Source organism: Eptesicus fuscus, chromosome 15 (assembly GCF_027574615.1).
Source record: "Eptesicus fuscus isolate TK198812 chromosome 15, DD_ASM_mEF_20220401, whole genome shotgun sequence".
NCBI lineage: Eukaryota > Metazoa > Chordata > Mammalia > Chiroptera > Vespertilionidae > Eptesicus > Eptesicus fuscus.
Genome location: NC_072487.1, coordinates 70,876,928 through 70,898,534, shown reverse-complemented (window position 1 = coordinate 70,898,534; position 21,607 = coordinate 70,876,928). Strand labels below are relative to the sequence as shown.

The following is a 21,607-nucleotide window of genomic DNA, read 5'->3' as shown; positions in this document are numbered from 1 at the left end:
GTTGTTTCAATTTCCTCACTGTTGATCGGTCTATTTAGATTTTCCAGTTCTTCATGATTCAGTCTAAGAAGGTTATAGATTTTTAGGAACTTATTTATTTCTTCTAGGTTATTGAATTTAGTGACATATAGTCTTTCACAGTATTCTAGTGTGATCCTTTGTATTTCTGTGATATCTGTGCTAACTTCTCTTTCATTTCTGATTTTGTTTATATAAGTCTTTTCTCTTTTTTCCTTAGTGAATCTAGCCAGGGGTTTGTCAATTTTATTAATCTTTTCAAAGAACCAGCTCTTTAGTGTATTAATTTTTTGTATAGTCTTTTCTCTATTTCACTCAATTCTGCTCTAATTTTTATTATTTTCTTTCCTCTGACTTTGGGCTGCTTTTGTATTTCTTCTAGTTCTGTGAGATGTAATGTTGGATTATTTGCTTGAGATTTTTCTTGTTTCTTGCGATAGGCCTATAATGATATAAATTTCCCTCTTATTACTGCTTTTATTGCATCCCAGAAGTTTTGATATATTATATAGTCATTCTCATTTGTCTCTATATTTCTTTTGACTTCACCTTTTATTTCTTCTTTGACTCAGTCATTTTTTAGTAGTATGTTGTTTAATCCCCACCTATTTGTGGGTTTTATGCTTCCTTTTTACAGTTGATTTCTAATTTCAAAGCACAGAATATGCTTGGCATGATTTTAATTTTCTTAAACTTGAGGCAGAAGGTGGCCAGAGATATCTTGCTAAAACCTGATTCAAATCGTGTCTATTTATTTATTTATTTAAAATATATTTCATTGATTTTTTACAGAGAGGAAGGGAGAGGGATAGAGAGTTAGAAACATCGATGAGAGAGAAACATCGATCAGCTGCCTCCTGCACACCTCCTACTGGGGATGTGCCTGCAACCCAGGTACATGCCCTTGACCGGAATCAAACCTGGGACCTTTCAGTCCGCAGGCCGACGCTCTATCCACTGAGCCAAACCGGTTAGGGCTAAATCATGTCTCTTTAGTCAAAGTTCTTGATCAAGGTTTTTTGGCTCCCTCAATATTTACCCAAATTTCTTAACTTGGATTTAAGGCCTATCACAATCTGACCTTGATCCAACCTTTAGCCTGGTTTTCTGCCATTTTCCTTTATATCCAGACATAGAATGGCTCACCATTTCTCAGCATAGTTTGTTCTTTCCCATCTCTATATTTTTGCTCATGTGGTTTTAATAGTTGAAATGCATTCCTCATGCATTTCATCCTACCTACCCTACAGCCGTGGTCGGCAAACTGCGGCTCGCGAGCCACATGCGGCTCTTTGGCCCTTTGAGTGTGGCTCTTCCACAAAATACCACGGCCTGGGCGAGTCTATTTTGAAGAAGTGGCGTTAGAAGAAGTTTAAGTTTAAAAAATTTGGCTCTCAAAAGAAATTTCAATCGTTGTCCTGTTGATATTTGGCTCTGGTGACTAATGAGTTTGCCGACCACTGCCCTACAGTGTGCTTTGGTTCAGTTCAGCATTCAATGCCTTGCTTGTATCACTTCCTCTGTAAAACTTGCTCTTTCTGAATTAGTCACTGTATCCTCAGCATTTGGAGAGCACTTGGAACCTTGACTCCTTACATTGTATTGTTTGTGTGTCGATCTGTTCAGCTATAGGAATGACTGTAGTCAGTGTTAGAGGTTCTTCTTAGCATCCTCTAACAGTTTAAATCAGGGACCAATGAATAATTATGAATATGAAGTATGTAATACGCAGACATGGTTGCTTAAGGAGTTCAGATTCCAGAAAGGAGAGGACAGAGGCATGACAGTGGTGATTAAGAGCATGGACTTTGGAGGCAGACTGCTTGGGTTTGAATCCCAAGCTCTGTCATTTACTGGGGTTTACCTCTTTGGGATTTCATTTCCTCACCTGTAACTTAGAAATAATCATAGTGAAGACCTCAGAGGATTGTTGTGAGGGTTAAGTGATTTGAAATGCGCAGGCTGCTCAGAATAATACCTGGTACCTAATAATAACCAATAATTATATAGTGCCTACTATTTTTAGGGATAGATTCAAGCTAGCAGGGTAACCTGGTTTTGTTAGGTATTAGGGTTATGTGTGATAATTTTTACTTCTAGAATTTCAGACTGACACTAGGAACAATTCTGGAAAACCTTTCCTTTGTAAGCCTACACTGTTTCAGAGAAAAATTTAGAGAAGTCACAAAGGTAAAGGGGAGTACTTATAAGTGAAGATGAAGAGTGAGAATCAGAAATAGTGCCTGAATATTTTTGTTCTCAAATATACCGAAAATATGGAAACTGTTTAAAGGGTGATGAAGGGGGATTTCAAATAACTAATTATTTTCATTTTATTTCAGTTTTGAAAACTGTATATTGAGACTTTCCAAGTTCAAAACCTCAGAAATTTAGTAACAGGTCCCATGTCTTTGTAAATTAGTCCTTTTGGTTGCATATAGTACTTTGTGTTATGTTAGCTTTCATGTTAAAAATACTTACATGCATTAGTGTTAAGATTTCTCTGGCTACCATAATTAGAAACTGTCTAACTTTGGTCAGTTTCATATTTCAAATGTGATATAACACAAGCCCAGACTGTGGCTGTGTGTGTGTGTGTGTGTGTGTGTGTGTGTGTGTAGAGCAGGTAGGTAGAAATGAAAGGGTACTGTATTCATAAAAGAATTAAGGTGTTCTTTTAAAGAAAATTGAACTTATCAAAGATCATTTACTTATATATCAACCTTATAAAACATGTTATTTGTTTCACATTGCTCTTATCTCTAGAATATTGTTATCTAGCCTGCTTGTCTAGTAAATACCAACTTTACTCATTTCTCAAAAGTCAGCTCAACTGTCACCACTTCTGAGGAGTCTTTCACATCACTTGGGTAGAGCAGGCAATACCTTTCTTTTCCCTTGACTTCTATCAGAACACCTACAACACTTGATTGCACATACGTGTTTACATATTCTCTTCCTCACCCCCCCGCCCCGGCAGGAAGTCAGGGATTCTTGCCTACTTCATGTCTACATCTCTAAGACCTGGTACTGTACACGGGTGTTAGTAGACTAAGTATTTGATATATTATAATAAACTAGAGGCCTGGTGCACAACATTTGTGCACTGTAGGGGGGTCCCTCAGCCCGGCCTGCACCCTTTCGCAGTCCGGGAGCCCTCGGGGGATGTCCAACTGATGGCTTAGTGCCGCAGAGGCAGGCAGGAGAGGTTCCCACCACCGCCGCTGCACTCGCCAGCCGTCAGCCCAGCTTCTGGCTGAGCGGCGCCACCTCTGTGGGAGCACACTGACAACCAGGGGGCAGCTCCTGTGTTTAGCGTCTGCCCCCTGGTGGTCAGTGCACATCATACCGACTGGTTGTTCCACCATCTGATCGATTTGCATATTACCCTTTTATTATACAGGATGACTGAATAGTGTTCACACCGTGATTTTTGTCTCAGAATTTGAATGAGGTAGGACAAATGAAAACATATATTTATTAAATCCCATCCTACCTAGTAGAGGCTTAACCGGTGGCATTTGAGATTCTTGTATTTGGACGTATTTCAAACATGATGCCTCTTTAGTAACATCTAGTTTTAGGAGTGTAAATTATAAATTATTGAGAACAGCATTTTTATCAGAGAACTCTGCCAGATGCTTATCTTTCCAGGAGAGCTAAACCCCTGGTAAATTAAGAAGTATGTCTGAATTTTTAAAATGTTCTTTGTTATAATAAACAGATTAAATGGCTGAAGTACTTTTCATTATTCACATCTCACTTATTTCTTAACAAATATCATTCACCCTAATTTTAAGTGCCTTTTGGGGGGGGGTATGTTTGACCCAAAGAAAAGTAGAAGTCAGGTATCCCCATGTTTTATGAAATTTGGCTTTGGAAATGTCACTTTGGTCAAAGACTTTACTTTTTCAGCCTCAGTTTTTTAAAAATATGTAAAACAAAAAAGTATTACTAATTTTTTAGAATTATGAGAAGTTGGCATGATGTGTACACAATACCTGAATTAGTCTAGTATAATAAGTGTGTGTGTTTTTTGTTGTTGTTTTGGATTTTTTTACATAGCATGAGGAAACTGGAGCAAAGAAAGGACTTTGCTGCTTCCATGTAGTTGATAATGTCTGGTATTGCATAAACTCATAGAATGTAAATAAGTCTTTAGTGTAGATAAAGAGCCTGGAGTCAAGTGATAAAAACTAACTCTCCTAAGACCACCTCCCACTTTCCATCACTAGGCAAATGGAGCAGCTATTTGTTCTTTCAGTATCCTCCAGACAAGCCAGGGTTTTTCCTTTCTCTAAGACTGATGATCATAGACAGTATCCAATCCAGGGCACCTTCAAGAGTGAGATGGGGCACAGCACCACGATTACACAGAGATAATGAGCATAACCAGGAAGTGCTAGGCAAGCTGGCATGTAAGGTTACCCTAAGAGCTTTGACACAACATACATTTTTCACTCCACTGCTGCAATTGGGAAGCTTCATTTAGCATGGAGGACTACCACTGCACAGTTTTAGCTCTATGAGTGTTTGTAACTCTGGAGACAGAATCCTGATCAAACAGGGTCAAAGTCTGAGAATCTCTCTTGAATATCTTATTTGTCATTAACAAAGTAGCAAGCTGAGGATTGTGGGAAGAGCATGAGCTTCGAGGACAGATGAACTTGGTGCACAGCACCACGAATCGAGCTTTTCCATTGCTCTACTTCCAGTTAGGCAAGTTATTTTACCATTCTACCTGTAACTAATTTTACTCAGCTTTCAAGGTTCAGTTCATGAATAGGAGGGTGATTATATCTACATAAAGCTACCGAGCACATGTAAACTTCTGGCATAGGATGGGACATATATTAGCTTCTTTGTCAGTCCCCTTCCACTTGGCACTTAACCCCCTACAGAGAGCAGATGACCATTGATATATGAAATACAAAATACTGAATCAGAATAAGTATATAGGATAATTAGATTCTTTAAATTATATACATAATTTTTATACGTATAACTGGTAATCTTTTGACATAACTAATATTATATTCATATAAACTTTAATAGTTTTCTGTGGTGAAACTATTTATATAAAAGGATTGTTTCTCTGAAGAATCCATGCCACAAAACAGTTGTGAATTCTGAATTATACAAATGTTTTATTTTTAATTCTTTGTATTTGAAATATTTTCTTTGAAAAAAGAGAGAGCATGTTTTGTATGCAGGAGATACTTGACCATTAGTCAAAAATCATGCGTGAATTGTTGGATCACCAGAGAACCAACACGACTGGCATTTAACCCTTCAGGTATTTCTAAATTTGAGTGTTGGGGGTTGCTGAGTTTGTTTGGATTGTGTTATATGACCATGCTCCTTGACACTCTAGATCAGGGGCTGGCAAACTGCAGCCAGCTGGCCAAATCCTGCCTGGGGCTGGCTTTTGTGTGGCCTTCCAGCTAGGAAAGCTCTTACCTTTTTGAAGAGTTATAAGAACAAAACAAAACAAAAAAACAGAGGAATCTGTGACAGAGACCATACGTGTCCTGCAAAGCCTAAAATATTTACTATCTGGCCCTTTAGAGAAAAAGTTTGCTGACTCCTTCTTTAGTTTGTAAGTTGTACATGAAATGAACCAGAGATTTCATAGGAAAACCTCAAATTGATGACTGCAGTTCCAGACTGCCTTGCATGTCTTAGGGCTTTTCTTTTAAATAGTGACTTAGCTGTTGAATTATGAGAACACATTTTTGTTGGTGATGAATGAACTTGACTGATTGAAACTGTCTTGTGTGACTGACAGTTTGGTCAGAGGGGTAGAAAGCCTTCTGTAATGTCTGGTATCTCATAAAATAATGTTTAAACCTGTTCCAGTGCCATTGTTTTTAGTTTATCTCAGGCAGCCTCAGGTAAACACTAGCATCTATGTGTTGAAGTAGGCTATGTAAAGTAGAATAAAACACATATGTGGAATTGAATTATTTTCCTTGTTTGCATTTTGTCTGTCCTCTGAAGAAACATTTCCTAGTTGTAAAGGTTGTAAAATCCTTGAATGTTAGATTTAGAAAACTATTTGAATTGTATAATTTTTTTATTTCAATAGTGTTTCATATCACCTGCCTTCTTTCTTTGTAATGAGATGTCATCAATTTGTTGTGAATATAAATTTCATCAGTTCTTGAATCTTCCTGATATCATTTTATCAGAATCTGCAAGTTGTAGGAAATAAAAGTTGATGTGAAATAGTTCCGTAATTACAGATGACTGTTGAGTGAGGTCCTGTCTAATCCATTGTTAAATAATTCTCTCTCAAAAGTAGATTTGATATTTACATTCTGATTTTCATATTCTGCTCACAGTGTTTGTTGGCGATGTCTGACATCCCCTGCCACTGGGTAAATAAAGCCTATTATTTCCCTTTCAACATTGTAAATGCTTACTCTCTCATTCAAGAGCTAAGAAGCAGAAGGTTAGGTATATTATCAAACTATGATCCTGTCTATCCAAAGAAGCTGGGAACCTTGATTAATATGCCTTGTTAACTGATGATTTCAATTCCATACTGGTAGTGCCTGAATAATTTGTATAAACCAAGCAGTACAGATTCCTTATTTTAGCACTAAGACTTACAAAGGCTTCTTTTAGCAGCCTTTAATTTTGTACTTATGTATGTGACATAGCCTGTGGCTGTGATAGCTACAGTGAATCTCCAGTTGTTTGGGGATGAAAGGAGGAGGCAGCTGGAAACTCGGTAGCTACATCTAGCTGTCTACCTAGAGAAGGCCTTGATTTCAAGTTTATCTAAACAAGCTCGACTAATCCCAACTATCTAGGGGGATCCACTGTCAAAACAAGCAGCGTGGCCCTGAGGCAAACACAGCTATACAGAAATGAAGGCTGGGGCTTCCAATACTCCGATGACTGCATACTGGAGGCTTTTTTTCCCCTCCTGAAAGAGGGTAAGAGAGGTAGAATTTGCATAATGCCTTTTCATTGGAAACTTTTGGAAAGCTGACAGACCTCCAGCTTATAGATCTGTAGCCACAATACAGAGTCTATAGGAGAATCCTTGAATGACCTAACCATATTGAAAGAAAATATAAAAGCGTCCAAGTATAGCCAAGTGAGAGAGGAAAAGAGGCTGATGCATTGTCTAACATCTGCTGTACTTCTCGTTAGTTTTGTTCTTTGCTATTCTGTGTGGACTTTGGAGAAGCCTAAGACAGCCTAACATGAATCCTATAATCTTCCTTCTGAATATTTATGTCGCTTGCCAGCTTCTAAGCTGTCCTTTGCGTTTTCCTACTTCCCCCTCATTTTCATGCTCTCAAATGAGGCCAACATTTCAAAAGCTAAATAAATGTTTGTGAATGTTTATAAAAGATTTGCATAAATTTGTCCTTGTCTGACAAAGATCACTTTTTTCTTATGCCAGTTCTGAAAAATTTTTTTTAAGGTTTTGGTGCTTGTCTTGACAACAAAGTCCTGCATCCCAGAACAATGATTGCTGATTAAGTGGGTATGCAATTGTGACTGAATAGGCTTTCAAGATACTGGGTAAAAGGGCCTATCATCTGAAGACTGAATTATAGAATTTAGAAAATGTTATCAGAAGTACATATTTAAATCTATTTTTTGGTACCATATTATTAGATAAGACAAAGAGTTCTTACAAGTTAAAAGTATAACCCCCCCTCCACCATTTAAAAAATTCTGTATAAATTTTAATAATTAGAATGTTTCGATAACTCAGAATAATTACTTTTCTTTTCTATGCTTGGACATATTTAAAAATAATTTTTTATACCTTTAGGCACTTTTTGGAAACCGTAACTCTACCATTTATATGTATTAACATGTTTACTGGGGCGATGATTAGAGGGAATATATACCAGGCAGTTCTTTTAGGCAGCTGAATGCACAGTCATACCTTGAGAAAATATAAACTACCTGAAATATGTGGTGTTAGGGCTTAATTATAGGACGGTCGGGGACACACTCTCTCCTCTCTCTTTCCTCTCTGTCTCTCTTTCCTCTCTGTCTCTCTCTCTCTCTCTCTCTCTCTCTTTCCGCCAACACATTTGCTGAATCCATTTATCTTTTAAAATTAGAATGGATTTTGTGGGGTGGCAGGGGATGTTGTATGTAGAGGTGCTAATTTAGTTCAGAGATATTCGAAGATTGGCAGGAGAGAGAGGCAACAGCCAGTTCTGTTAGTCCTTTGGTTGTATTGGTTTAGAGGTTTAAGTTGTCATTAAGGCACAAACTAGAGCCACTTCTCTGACACAGTTTTTATCACATCTGCTAGGCTTGTGTCCCAGGAGGAGACGTGGAGAGCAGTGAATTCAACACGGGCCCATTATCGACTGCTTTTTCGTGTGTTGTAAAAGGAGTGAGACCTCAGGGAGGCTTGGAGCCTCCTCCTGTGTAATGTCCAAGTCAGATTTGAACGACTGGTGGCAGGAAAGCTTTGGCCTTGGGGTGTGAATTCTAAGAAATAGAGGCACAATTAAGTTTAAAAAATTCAAGGACTTTGAGCTTGATAATGAAAAAAAAAATTTTAGATTAATGTGAGCAGAAAAGTTGCCCATCTGTGCACATTTTTGTGTGCATTTAAAATATTTAAAAGCTGACAGCTTTTTAATATGCTTATAAAACACTATTTCTATCAGTGCTCTTTTTTTTTTCTTTTTTAAATACTGTCTTCCTGAGGGCAAGTTGCTTCTTCAGTGAAACCATGTTTGCAGTTTTACCGTTGGGACCCTATTCCTTTGGTATGTACTGACTTATGGCCTCCTCCCCCACTTTCCCCAACCTTTTTTCCTTTTAGATACTGATAACATAAATGTGCAGAAAAATGTTTAAGGAAATAAATAAGGCAAAATATTTTAGAGTAATAATAATAAGTCCAAGTAATTCTGTTACTGATGGCATTGAATGCTAATTGTAAGAAATTCTAACCAAAGCATTTGTTTGTTTTGGAAGTGTTTGAAACAAGTGTCAAGAAATTTATTGGTGTTTAATATTGACCTTATAAATATAACTCTCATTTTCAACCCTTTTGCTGTAAGGTTTAAAGTTAATAAAATGAAATCTTAGAATAAAGGATTTTATATGGTATTTAATTTGTGAACATTTTAAAGTAGCTTTTTTTGAAGAAAGGAAAGGATAAAAAGGATGAGGTGGCTTTGTTAAATTAAAATTTTTTATGAGATTATTTTTTTGAAAATATTTTTAAAAAAATATATTTTTCCTTTGGATTTCAAAAAGTCATGAAGATTTACACACAAAAGTACTTTTAGAGGTGGCTCTTCTGTTTTCTACCTATGTACTTAATGTCAATAATTTAGATATAAAGTTTATGTGATACATGTTATAGAATATGATGACTTTCTATATTTTATTGTATTTTACCTTTGTGTATATTAGGTATTATACAAATTAGCATAATTAAATGTGTGCAAGACTCAGAATTAACTAAAGTTATAAAAAGTAAACTGGGAGTAAATATTGAAATATGCCAAAGAGAGGAAGCAGACTAGCATTTGAGCAGAGTTGTTAGAAATTTGACCCAGCTTTTATGTTCGGGTGCTGAAAGAAAGGCCTTTTTGTAAAATCCCTTATTCAAAGCTTTTTTTTCACTGAAAAAAATAAATAAAAGTTTGGTTGTAACTATGTATAGATCTTGGATTTAATTAGGCATATATAGGGAAGGAGAAAAATTATATTTCCTGTTTTCATATTTAGTAGGAAATTTCTGATCAACATTCTTGAACTTGGTACTAATTAAACTTCTAAGAACTTACCATTCTGTTTTACCCTTCTTAATCATAAGCATTAAAACCTCTGGTAGCTTTCACTTGGAATCCCTGGTTTTAACTTGAAATGGCTTAAAGTTGAAATTTTGTTAGCTTTTTGTATGTTTGGATTTTGTGTGTGTTCTGTTTTTAACTTTCAACTTGAGTTTTAAGATCATCAATCAGAGGCTTTTCTTTCAAGTCAGTTGCACTGATCTCAATTGCAGGACTTAGAGGGTCAGCACTTCCCTCATGCTATGAAAAAATGTCTAAGCATAGAAATAGAGTATTTTAGGAATTTGAGCTCCACTGATCTTTTCATCACACATCTACATTTTGAAATGAACAAATAAATTAGATGTAGGAAACTCAGGAAATGTTCTCCCACTGTCTCCCGCCTCTCTCTTCTTCACTCTCTTTTTGGACAAAGGTAAATTATCCACTGCTATATAGCTTTCAGCAAGCTACAAAGAGGCTGATTGTAGCTTTACATATTTGAAAATCCATTCATTTATTCATGCTCTCTCTTTTCTTTATTTAAATGTTTTCCTGCACATATTTTCTTTTTCCTTTTGAACTATTGAGAACATGCCTCATCTCCCAACATTCTGTAACCCCAGTGGACATTATAATCAGCCTGTGCTTTTGTCTTTCAGATGGCATTTATTTGCGGGGTGTGTATGTCTGTGTCTGTCAGTTGTTTTCAGCTGCCAAATACAACTAATTTTAATTTATGGATTTCAATGAAGCAACGAAAACAGTGTTTGACATCTGAACTATGGCTGTTGCAGGATCTCTTTTACTTTCCCTACCCTGCACCCCAAATTCAGAGTGAATTGGGTTAGCCTTCTTGTTACTGATAATTCCAGTCAACTACATCGAGTTCAGTCTTCGAAGTTTTGCTTCCAAATAGGATTCTATGTTGAGTAATATACATATTAAAGATTTCTCAGGTTTTTAAGAGAAATGGTCCTGTTTCAGCATGACACAATCTACTTTTTCCAGATTGGGGTAAATTCCCTCGATGGGCTTTCTGACTGGTTGAGAATTCAAATTGGGTGAAATGAATCCTAAAAAGATGGAGATGAATCTTGAGTTCATTTCTGATTTTCATTTGCAAGTGAATCCAGCGTTAGGTGTGTTAATTGCATATTTTGATTCATAGTCTGAAGCTCAGTATCTCCTTGTGGGCAGAGCTTTGTAGATGTTGTTGCTTTTCCACTACACTGTGCAGTCTGCTGTTTAATATATGCATCACTGAAAGGTTTGTGCGATTGCCTGTCATCCACTTCCCTCCAGCCCCGTCTGCTCTTACCTCTTCCCTTTTGAGGTATTGGAAATTTTGTTTGGAAGAAAAGCCCTTTTGGAAATTGCCTATTTCATAAATTGTCGGTGACACAAAGGGGTTGGTTGCTGTTTTCTTGTCTCATTTATTTTGAAAACTTTGCTACTGAACTCACCTTAATCAATGAGCTCAGTGTTGCCTCCAATAAGTTATGTGTTGGATATATTGATTGGGAGGGATTTTAGAAACCCGTCTGGGGTTTATAATGTCAGCAGTGTTTTGATTATGAAAAGAGTTGGAACCTGGGGACATGGAACCAGGTGGCGAATGTCCTAAAGCCAGTGGTGACATGGTGGACTGGTTTCCTCCTGGGATCTGGTTCATGCCCTGCACTTTAACTGTGGCGACTGGCTACTATAGATTCACTTTTTTTGCTCATTAAAATGTTAAAAAATCAAACTGTACATAAAAAGATTTGTGAAAATATAAACTAGGGAATTGATCTGGAGAGCTGACACCATCTTCCCCACCCCCAGCCTCAGCAATGAGGTCATTTACATTTCATCAGCTGCACTGCATCTCGAAGATCCGATTTATGTAGCAGTGGTTGAGGTCCTCTGAAAGAGCTGTGTAGGCTAGAGAAAGTGGGGAGAAAACAGGAAAATTACCATCTGCAAAGAAATTACCCTAGCCAAAGACACTGGTTCTAGAGAGAAAGAGGGGTTGGAATAACTGGTTAATGACTGTTTTTCCCAGTAAAGTTAATGCTGAAGGACACTCTGCTCTAAATATAATGCTCAAAATACGTTTAAGTCAGGGTTTTAAAGTCCTCTCTTTTGGAGAGTGGTACTTTTCATATCCAGGTAACTGTGTTTTCCTTTGGAAAAGAGAATAAGGTAATTAAATGTTATATATAGGAAACCCAGAAATATTAAAAAATTTGTTTATTTCAGCAGTTTTTATTTACAAGAAACATTGCTTGTTATTTCCTCCCTCTTCCTGTCTTCCCTTCCTAAACCAAAAAGTAGATTTTTCAATTTTGATTGAGATAATGTGTGCTATGCCTAACACAGAGTAGATGCTCATTTTTGTTTTCTCCTCTGACAGCACATCACCGTCTTGTTTGACTTAAATTGGAATATCAATCTCTTGTAATATCACAAACATGAAGAAAACATATTGTAATGCACAAACATGTGCCTACATTTGCCTATATTGCCTTCCTTCCTCCCCTCCCTCCCCTCCCTCTGCCCCACTGCTTAATTAGACTTATCACTGCTTTCTTAAGTAAAACAGAAAGTTTTTTGGAGGTGGGTTATACTCATCCTACATTTGGTGTTTTGATATTTGTTCTAATATTATCTGACAGACAAGTTCACGGTTGGTTATTACTCTTGACATTAGAAAGTGATAAGTAGTTTGTACTGAGTAATAAGTTGTGTATATTAGATTCCTTTGACTCTGCTGAGGAACACAGTGCCTTCTCGTAGCCATGGGGTCCTTTCTTTAAAAAATCTTGAGGCCTTTTGGCAGCTCAACTCCAGCATAGAATAGAGAAGCACTTCTGCACCTGTAACTTTTGAGAAGTAAAGGATAACTGTCTTTGTAGCTGATCTTGGCAATGAGGGAGCACTAGTACCGAGTTTTAAAGAATGCTTGGCACATATATTGAAGTCAAGAGATATTCTGTGGTGTTTGAAACCTGAAGTGAAAGGAATTATGTAAGGATTTTTTTTGCATATAAATCATGTGTATGTAGGTTATAGTTTATTTTATAATTGAAACTGCAGACATTAAAATGAATGTTTTATATGACTTCTTTTCCAATATTTGCCTGATAATAACATTATGCATTGAGAAATTGCTCTTGTTCTTCTGATTCTCTATTAGCAATAGCCATTTATTTTAATACGAGTTTAAAACAATACATAAGAACATTTGAATGCCACATTATGAAATTAACTAATGTGTCAACAATGCCTCTTAGAATCCACTTTTTTCATTTTTTGTTTCCTATTCCTTTACTGTTTCATGACATGCCTTAACAGTGCTGTGATGTATATAGTCCTAGTCCATGATATTAAAAAATAGGATATGCTCAATTGAATTATGTAGGTGGAATATGCTCTGGCAGAGCAAGTCAATGTGCTTTCTGCTTCATTGAGTGGGTTATTAGATTGATGTGGTTTATTTCTTGAATGATAGAACTGGTTTTAAAGCTAAATGAAGCGAGAAGCATCAATCCAGTTAGCATTGATAATTCATTATTATTGGTTAGAAAAATGCTACATTTGTAAACTGACCTTTAATTTATCACTTGGATTAGGATTTGCAATGGGCAAGTTTGTTTTAATTTGAACCAGCTTCTCAATGACTGAAAATTATGTTCTTCATTTTGTCTCGAAGTTGGGATTTTGAATAGTTAAAAAGCAAATCAAATACATGAAAGAAATACTTTTTAAAATTTATAACATTGGTCAGTGAACTTAAGCACCAACTGTGGGCTAAGTCTGCAGTTAAATTAAGACAAGCTAGAGAAAATTCTATGAAGGAAGTAATAATTAATTACTTGTATATATGTTTAGTTATGTGTATAGATGCTATGTAGATGAAATGTGTCCATTGGGAAAAGTCACACACCCTACTGTGTATTGTGTCTCATACAGTAATGTGCTTTTCTTAATATAAGAAGCTTCTCTTTTGTAAGTAAGTCTTTGAAATGTTACTCTGCTTTTTTCCCTTTTTGTATACTTCCCTTGAATAACATGCTTGGTTTTATGTACCTACATATTTATTAAAAGATATTTAAACTAGTAGTTTGCTTTGAATTTTCACAAATTACAAGCAGGTAAGTGTGTCCAATTATGATGGCATTTAACTAAAAATAGTACATACTTAAAATTGTTACAGTTTGGCTACAAAATAAATTTATGCCAGAAATCACAACTTCTTTATAAAGTAATAAAATGAAGTTTTACGCTCTAAAAAATGTAGTTGACAATGTTTAGAGACAATTATCTTCAAGTTGGCTTTCTATTCTGCTTGTGCTTTGGCCTATTGATGTTGGGAAGCGTTGTCTAATCCCAGCCCCCTCTGTTCCTAGGTAACAGGCAAAAAAACGGTGCCAGCAACAGCGGCCCTGCCAGGCCAAACCCATGTGGCTTGGTGTTATTCACTCTGATCCATATGGTCAGGCTGGAGATGGTCCCTGGAGGGGTGTTAACACTCAGCAACCCAATCGCCTCCCTCCCTTCAGAGCTTTCCTGCATGACTCCTGCTGCTTGCCCATGTGTGATTCTTGATTAATTTTTCATTTTTAATGAAGTTTGATCATGTTTATTATTTCTCATGATTGACTGCCTGGTACTCCTCCCATGTAATTGATAAAGCCCATATTTCTTCATCTGTCTTCTCTTTCTTTAGGGTAAAGTTGCTAGATTGTGTGCCATGGTTAATGTTAGATTTATTGGTCCCATTGGATGTATAAATTATCTCTTTTTCTCTCCACAGGAAGTTCTACAGACTTTGACCAAGTTTTGTTTCCCCTTCTATGTGGACAGGTAGTGTCAGATTTTCAAACTTTACTAGAGAAAAAGTGTCAATAAACCTGCTATGGAAAATAAAAACCATACCATTCTTAACATTCTGTCTGCTTAACCATGATTTAAAATGCCTATGTTTCAAGGAAAGTTGCAGTAGTCTCCTTTCCTGGGGATTTTATTGACACTGTCAAAAAGTTTAAAGCTTAGAGCTTTGCATTAGTTAGTTTGTGAAATGTAGTTTGCATGACATTAAACTTTTGATTTTGGTTATCAGACTCAAACCATGATTAAGAATGGTTGGGTTTTAATTTTTATTTAAATATGAATATATTTTACTTTACCAAGTAATATTAAGTAATATTATGTGACTCCATGGCCTTATGAGTATTATATAGACTGTTTTTCTTAGACTTCAAGATAAAATTTAAATCGGCATAGGCCTATCTTTTTAAAATGTGTTCCGCTATTTAAAAGATATGCTACTAAATATAGTCTTGCATTTTGTTTAGGTGGGCTAAGAATGATATCTCTAAGGAAATCAGCATTTCCTATAGATTTTTAGACTAAAAAAACAAAATTATCTAAACATTTCTTTAGCATATGCATTATGACAAACTATATCTTGGAGAGGTATGAATAGTAGAGCTTGAAGATAATTAAAACAATCTAAGGGTTTTTAAAAAATGAGCCATGGTTAATAGCTTATTTTTTAAATAAGCTTATTTTTAAATGGCTTATTAAAAACAATTTTAGAAGAGCTTTTTCCTCTTACTTATAATACTGTAATTTATTAACAACATATTTATACAAATTTTAAAAATAACAAAACAATCATCTTAATCTTATTTTCAAGAAATGTCTATTATGTTTTTATTATAGTTTAAGCATTTTTTGCACTCACTTGTCCACTTGATTGCTGTTTGTAATTTTCTCTTAATGCAAAATTGAAGTATGAGACTATACAAATGTTACATCTTAAAAATTTCACTTTTAGTGATAGGTTTTTGTAAATATCATTATAAGTAATAAGTGCCATAATATGTTCCAAAAATGCTATAAAATGCGCCCATCTTCAGGAAGGTTCTATCATGTGTTTTACTATTGCCAAATAAGGTAGGCCTTGAAAGACTTGGGTAACCTAGAGTACATGTGGGTAGTTTGCTGCTTGGGTCTTGTCTGCACTTTGTAGTAGCAGTGTCCTTGTTTATTTGGCATAAACCTAAAAATGGTGTGAGATGGGAACTAGTAGCCAAAGGAGTTTAAAAGAGCACTAGGAAGCAAAAAGAGTTCTAAAAAGCAGCTCTGGAATGATGCCAACCACTTATAATCACTGTTTTCCCTTGTTCTCATGTGTTATTTTTTAAGCCAATCAACCACTGTAGTTTTCCAGACTTGGGCCTTTTTAAACCATGGTACCAGGACTGTTTTAGTAGCAGGTTGATGCTCAAAACAGAATAGCCTTAATTTTAAGAGGGTCAGTCTTTGTAATGAGAGTCCTCTTATCTCTTCTTTATCCTACTCCTTCTAAAAATAGCAAGCAAGGTTTTGTTTAGAGACGTTTAATGCAAACTTCACATTTATATGTATGAATTAGCGATGCATGAAATCTCCTCCAGTCACTTATAAAATGTATTACAAATTATGGCAAGGGCATATTTATACAAATTAATAAAGCTGAAATGTTTTTAAAATGTAGTTAACACAGAAAAATAAGAGAATACATTTTTATATGATTGCTTGTTAGAATGATGATCTGTTTTGGATAGGTATTCTTTAATTGACTTTGTAAACTAACATTAGAAGAAATTTGCAAAGAGATTAAATCTCCCCCAATGTGCGCTCCCTCTCCCCCCCTCCCCCCCACATCACACCATACAGCTTTACTTACCCACCTGTCTGGGTGATTACATTCTGAAATGGAAGAAAAATAGGAGCTTAAATTTTAGTTCTAAAATATTTTTTGCCACCAAAGTCTGATAACTTTTGTTGCTGTTGTTAGAAAAATATTTTTCTTCTAATATGCTTCTCTTCAAATTACTCTCTTCTAATCATGATTCCCATATTTTTTCACAAGAAGATTTGGGACAGAATCCTCACCATGTATAGTAGTTCTTTCTTGTGTTGATAACTTTTATTGATACAAAACCCACTTTATTTTGGAGAGCATATTTTTATCTTCTTTTTCCCTGCATCTAACCTTTTAATGCAGAAGAGAATAATCATGAAGTTTGTTTACAATACTAGTAAATACAAAGATTTTAATGTCACTTTTTTTTTATTAGGTTGCAGTTAACACTGACAAATGGATATGCCCAGACTCTAAGGCCCAAAAAGCCCCTTAGATATATTTATGATATTGTTTGACTTCGAAAATGTCAGCATGGGAGATGAGTAATGCCCCAGGTGATTATGTTAAAAAAAGAAAGCTACCTAATCTTTTTGGTATCTGTGCTTTTCTACCCCTAGGAACAGTAATACAACTTTCTGACATTTCTAGTCTATATCAAGAGTGGGATTTTCACAGTCATCATCAAATCACCCTTTAACATTGACATCTTGCTGTCTCTTGTTTTGTTTTAAGATTTTTCTTTCTGAAACAAGGACTTATGAAAAATAATAATGCCAGTAGCTCTTCAAAAGAAAGTGCTTCCTCATGTATCATATCATTTTATCCCCCTATCATAAGAGATGAGAACAAGTACTGTTTATCTTCATTTGAACAAAATCTAAGCTGTAAAGAAATTGTGACTTGCCCCAGGTCCTCTTAGGCGGCTAGCACAACCTGGATGTTCATCTCCCAAAATAATACATTTTTCAGCAGAATACCTTGTGAGAAGACCAGTCACCAAGTGTGTGTGTGTGTGTGTGTGTGTGTGTGTGTGTGTGTGTGTGTGTGTAGAGAAAGACAAAGAAAGAAATTAGTATTTGAGTTCCTAATTGATTCTAGTCAACGTGCTGGACATTTTCACATTAAACCTCATTCTTCCCAGCAACTTTAGGAGGTAGGTGATGGTGCTATCTCTTTTTTAAAAGAGGAAAGGAAGGTTCTGAATGTGTAGCCTTATGTTGGGTGATAAGGAAGTGGTATCAGACTTGGAGCTCTGCCCTTCATGTGTTTCTCAGTCTAGTTCAGGAAGTATTAGAAAGACACATTTAGCCGTATCTATCCAAAAGGATAGTGCAGTTAGGGAAGACTGAGATGGAGAGAGCTGCTTATAGTGGGGGAGACTTGTGTTGAGTCTGCAGGGAGGACAAGAAGGGGTAAGTGGAAGGGAGAGCCTAACACCCCATATGCACTGAAGAGCAAAGCAGAGGAGAAACCATGAGTGAGCCTAAAGATTGTTCAGCCAGAGCAGGGCCTGCTAGGGAGAGAGTGACGTGTACTGTGATAGCTTGTGCTCTGGCTACCAGAGGCCTTGAATATGTGTGAGAATCAGACCACAGGATTCTAAAGCTGAAATTCATTTGGTTCAAGCATCCCCTCTTACAGCAGGGAAGCCAAGATCTGTAGAGGTGGAATGACTTGCTATGGTCATTACCATGTAATTACAGAGCTGGGGAAGAAGCAGATAGTCTTGTTTTCAATCCAAAGTTATTTCTCCCCTACACTGAACTTAAAGCTCTTGGTGGAGAGGAGTACTGAAATGACATTGTTGAGATCTTTGTTCACTCTAAAAAAAAATGATTATTATTTGCTCTACTGGTGTCCTTTTAGTTTCTTGAACATGCCTAGCTCTTTCTAGCCCGAGAATCTTTGCACAGCTCTTTTCTCTGCCTGAAACACCCAGTCTGCTGCTTCTGGATTGGCTGCTCAGCTCATCCTTCAGGTTGGTATTATTGTCATCACTGAGATGCTGTCTCTGACCACATTATCTCAGTACAGTAGGGCCTTCCCTTCACTTCCGTCTTCTGTCCTTGTTCCTTCTTTGGTTTCATGCAACACTGTGACAAGCTGTGTGCTTTGTGGTACACTTGTTTATTATTCCTCTCCAGCTGGACAGGAAGTGCCACAGTGGGATGGATGTTGTATATCCAGTATTTGTTGCAGTGGTCAGGATAGTAGTTAGTTGCTCAGTAAGATGACAAACTAAAGTGAGGCTGATATGGAAAATCCCATTTCTCACGGAAAGATTGCAATCAAACTGTCCTATCCACATGCTTCATGCCCTTTATACGCTGAACCTGTAAACAACCTCAAGGTTAAACAAAATGTTGCAAGAGGGGACTTGAATAGCTAACAGACATTTACAAGGCAGCATGAAGGTTCAAGTTGGTGGTTCAGATAGTCATTGCTTTTCTGCCTTTTCCATATTCATCTAGGCATGGGAAGCACAGCTAAGGATGGTCTTGGCCCTGTTTTCTGGGCTCAGTTTTGGAAATACTCAAAATATTGCTTAGTGAGAAGTATAGTCTGTTTGGTGAGACAACTATCTGACTTTCTTATGTATCAAAGTTCCTTCAACTGAGCTGAAAGCTTCTGGGGGAGAGTTTTCATTGTGTTTAGTGCAGTGAGGAGGAATGGAAAAGACTTTGAAGCAGAATTTGGCTTGGATTTTTGTTTTAGTCCTGATTACTTTGTAAAAACAAACAAAGCCCCCAAAATAATCCTGAGCCTCAGTTTTCCCAGCTACAAAACAAGAGAATTGGATAAGATGGCTTCTTTGGTTCCTCCCAGTTTTAACTCTCCTGAAATCTGATTCCTGTGGATTCTGATCCAGAGGCAAACATAGGAACTGCAGCCGTTAAGGCAACAGATCCTTTTCTCAAAGTCATTTTTATGGAGAAAAAGTGAGTAGTCTCATTGTAGGAATGACACATTCTTCGGGGATTCAGAACCTTCAAGTTAACCTCTGTTTGACTGCCTTTGTCTGACTTTTATTCGAAATTGTCCAAGGAAAAATATTTTTGTGTTTAATGGTTAGGGGCTTTTAATGACTTGTACCTCACCCTAGTAGGGATTAAAAAAACATGACTCAACTTCGAGTAAGTGCCTCTTTCTAAGGTGTGGCACACCAAAAAGAATCTTATCCACTTTATTATTATTTTTTTATCCTTACCTGAGGACACACTTAGACAGGGAGAGAGAAACACCAATCTGCTGCTTTCAGTAGGTGTCCCACTCGGAGATCGAACTGGCAACGGAGGCGCATGTGCCCTGACTAGGAATCGAACCAGCGACCTTTCAGTGCATGGGATGATGTTCCAACCAACTGAGCCTCTATGGCCGGGAGAATCTTGTTCACTTTAATGCAAGCATGAACAGCTCACTTTGTCATCTGGAGGTCTACCCTTTACTGAAAAGAGGCAACAGACAAGAGAGAAAGAAAGGCAGCTTTCCTTTAGCTACTCACAAGTACTACAAAGCTGAGTCAGGAGGATTCTAAGCACATGCATGGTTTTAATATGAATGTTAGTTTTCATTCAGATGGTAACTTAACAGCTTGCATATCTTTTATTAATTATCCTTACTATGGACTGGCCTTTACACTAAATGCTTATTTTACTTGTTCCCTAAACATCCTTTTGGTTGGGTGGTAGTTTCTCATTGTTATTCCAGGTGAAGAAACTGAGGTACTTAGAGGTTAAGTAACTTGCTAAATTAAGTCTCAGTTAGCAAGTGATTGAGTTGGGATTTGAACCAAGTAAATGAGTAATGAATCTTTCTTTGAGCCTATGAGGTAGCTAAAAGCATTTTCAGCATTTTTAATGTTAGTGAAAAGATAATAGGAAAATTAATGACATTCAACTCACCAACCAAGCTGTGTTTGTTCTCTGTCCTTTTCCTAGAGCTCCTGGGTCTTTTCTTCTCATTCAGTCCTATCAATATCCTTTCCTTCTAGGATGTTTCATTGTAAACACTGTGGATGTGAAATCAAACCCTGAATTAAAATAACAAACAGTCATATTTTATAAAACCACGTAAGAGTATTTAATAAAAGTGTGACCTTATTCATAACTTAGAATCATCCTGACCTGTTGCTTTCAATATTTTAATAATACAGATTTTCTCCTCCCCCAATGAGGCCCACGTTTCCCCCAATCACTTTAATTGTGTGAGCTAGAATCCTGTTTCTCACACATCTTCAGTTCTCAACCTTGTTAAAATTAATCATATAATCCCCCTTTAAAACATAGTATTCAATCACCATAGTAACACAGTATCCAAGCTTTATAGATAAAACATAACAGCCATAAGAGGGTAGCATTTGGTGTCCCCTTGACAGCTCTATAACTTTTATAGAAATGTGTTCCTTCTCCTGGCTGTGTAAGGTGGAGGGATAGCATTACTTACACCTGTTTTATTACCACGTTGCTTTTAAATTGCCACCTTGTTTTCGTTCACCTTCCTAGTTAAAAAAGGAGAGTGGAGCATTTTCTTTTCTTCCTGAATTATTTTCTTATACTCTCTAACCACTTTCCAAGGGATGGAATTGTTTCCTTACACATGACCAGGTAGGGTCCACTGACCTTTTGTGCTGAGATACCTTGATTTTCTTATGCAGCTTATATGAGGGAATTTTCAAAAGGAAGACTATCTATATTTAAAAACTTAATTTATATTGTATCCTAAGACTCAAAAAGTCTGTCTTTGGAAAAGGCCTGGTGAACCATGACTTTTTTATTCCACTGACAGTTTAGAAAGTAAATTATAGGTGAGAGCATCTACTTGAATATATGATCAATTTGAATATATTTTGTAAAACGCAACATGTAAACTAAGAGTTAATGAGTTCCTTTGAAAAATTTAATGTCAAATTCTAAAATATTATATTAGCATAAATTTATGTATTAGAGTTTGGAATATTTAAATTTTTAAAGAGGAATCCAAGCTAACTGGTAAACTTATTTTTAGAAGTGGATTTTAAAACATTTATTTCCTCATCTACAATGTGAGGTTAATGGAATGCACCTTTCAGGATTTGATGGGATGATTAACAGTGCTACCTGCCTGCACTCAGTAAGTAGGAGACGGTATGGCG

At 36.5% G+C, this 21,607-nt stretch overlaps 1 protein-coding gene across 4 annotated transcripts in view; it reads left to right on the top strand.

Annotated features, from left to right (window-relative positions):
- The window catches only part of DENND1A (DENN domain containing 1A), a 463,104-nt gene that overhangs the window by 123,013 nt on the left and 318,484 nt on the right, over positions 1 to 21,607 (top strand). For 3 of the 4 annotated variants that reach the window (XM_054726915.1, XM_054726917.1, XM_008155330.3), the window contains one exon: positions 14,596 to 14,645. The exons of the other annotated variant lie outside the window; for it this stretch is intronic. In XM_054726915.1, the coding sequence (XP_054582890.1) occupies positions 14,596 to 14,645 (50 nt within the window). The remainder of the gene's footprint in view (positions 1 to 14,595; positions 14,646 to 21,607) is intronic. 4 annotated transcript variants of the gene reach the window in all.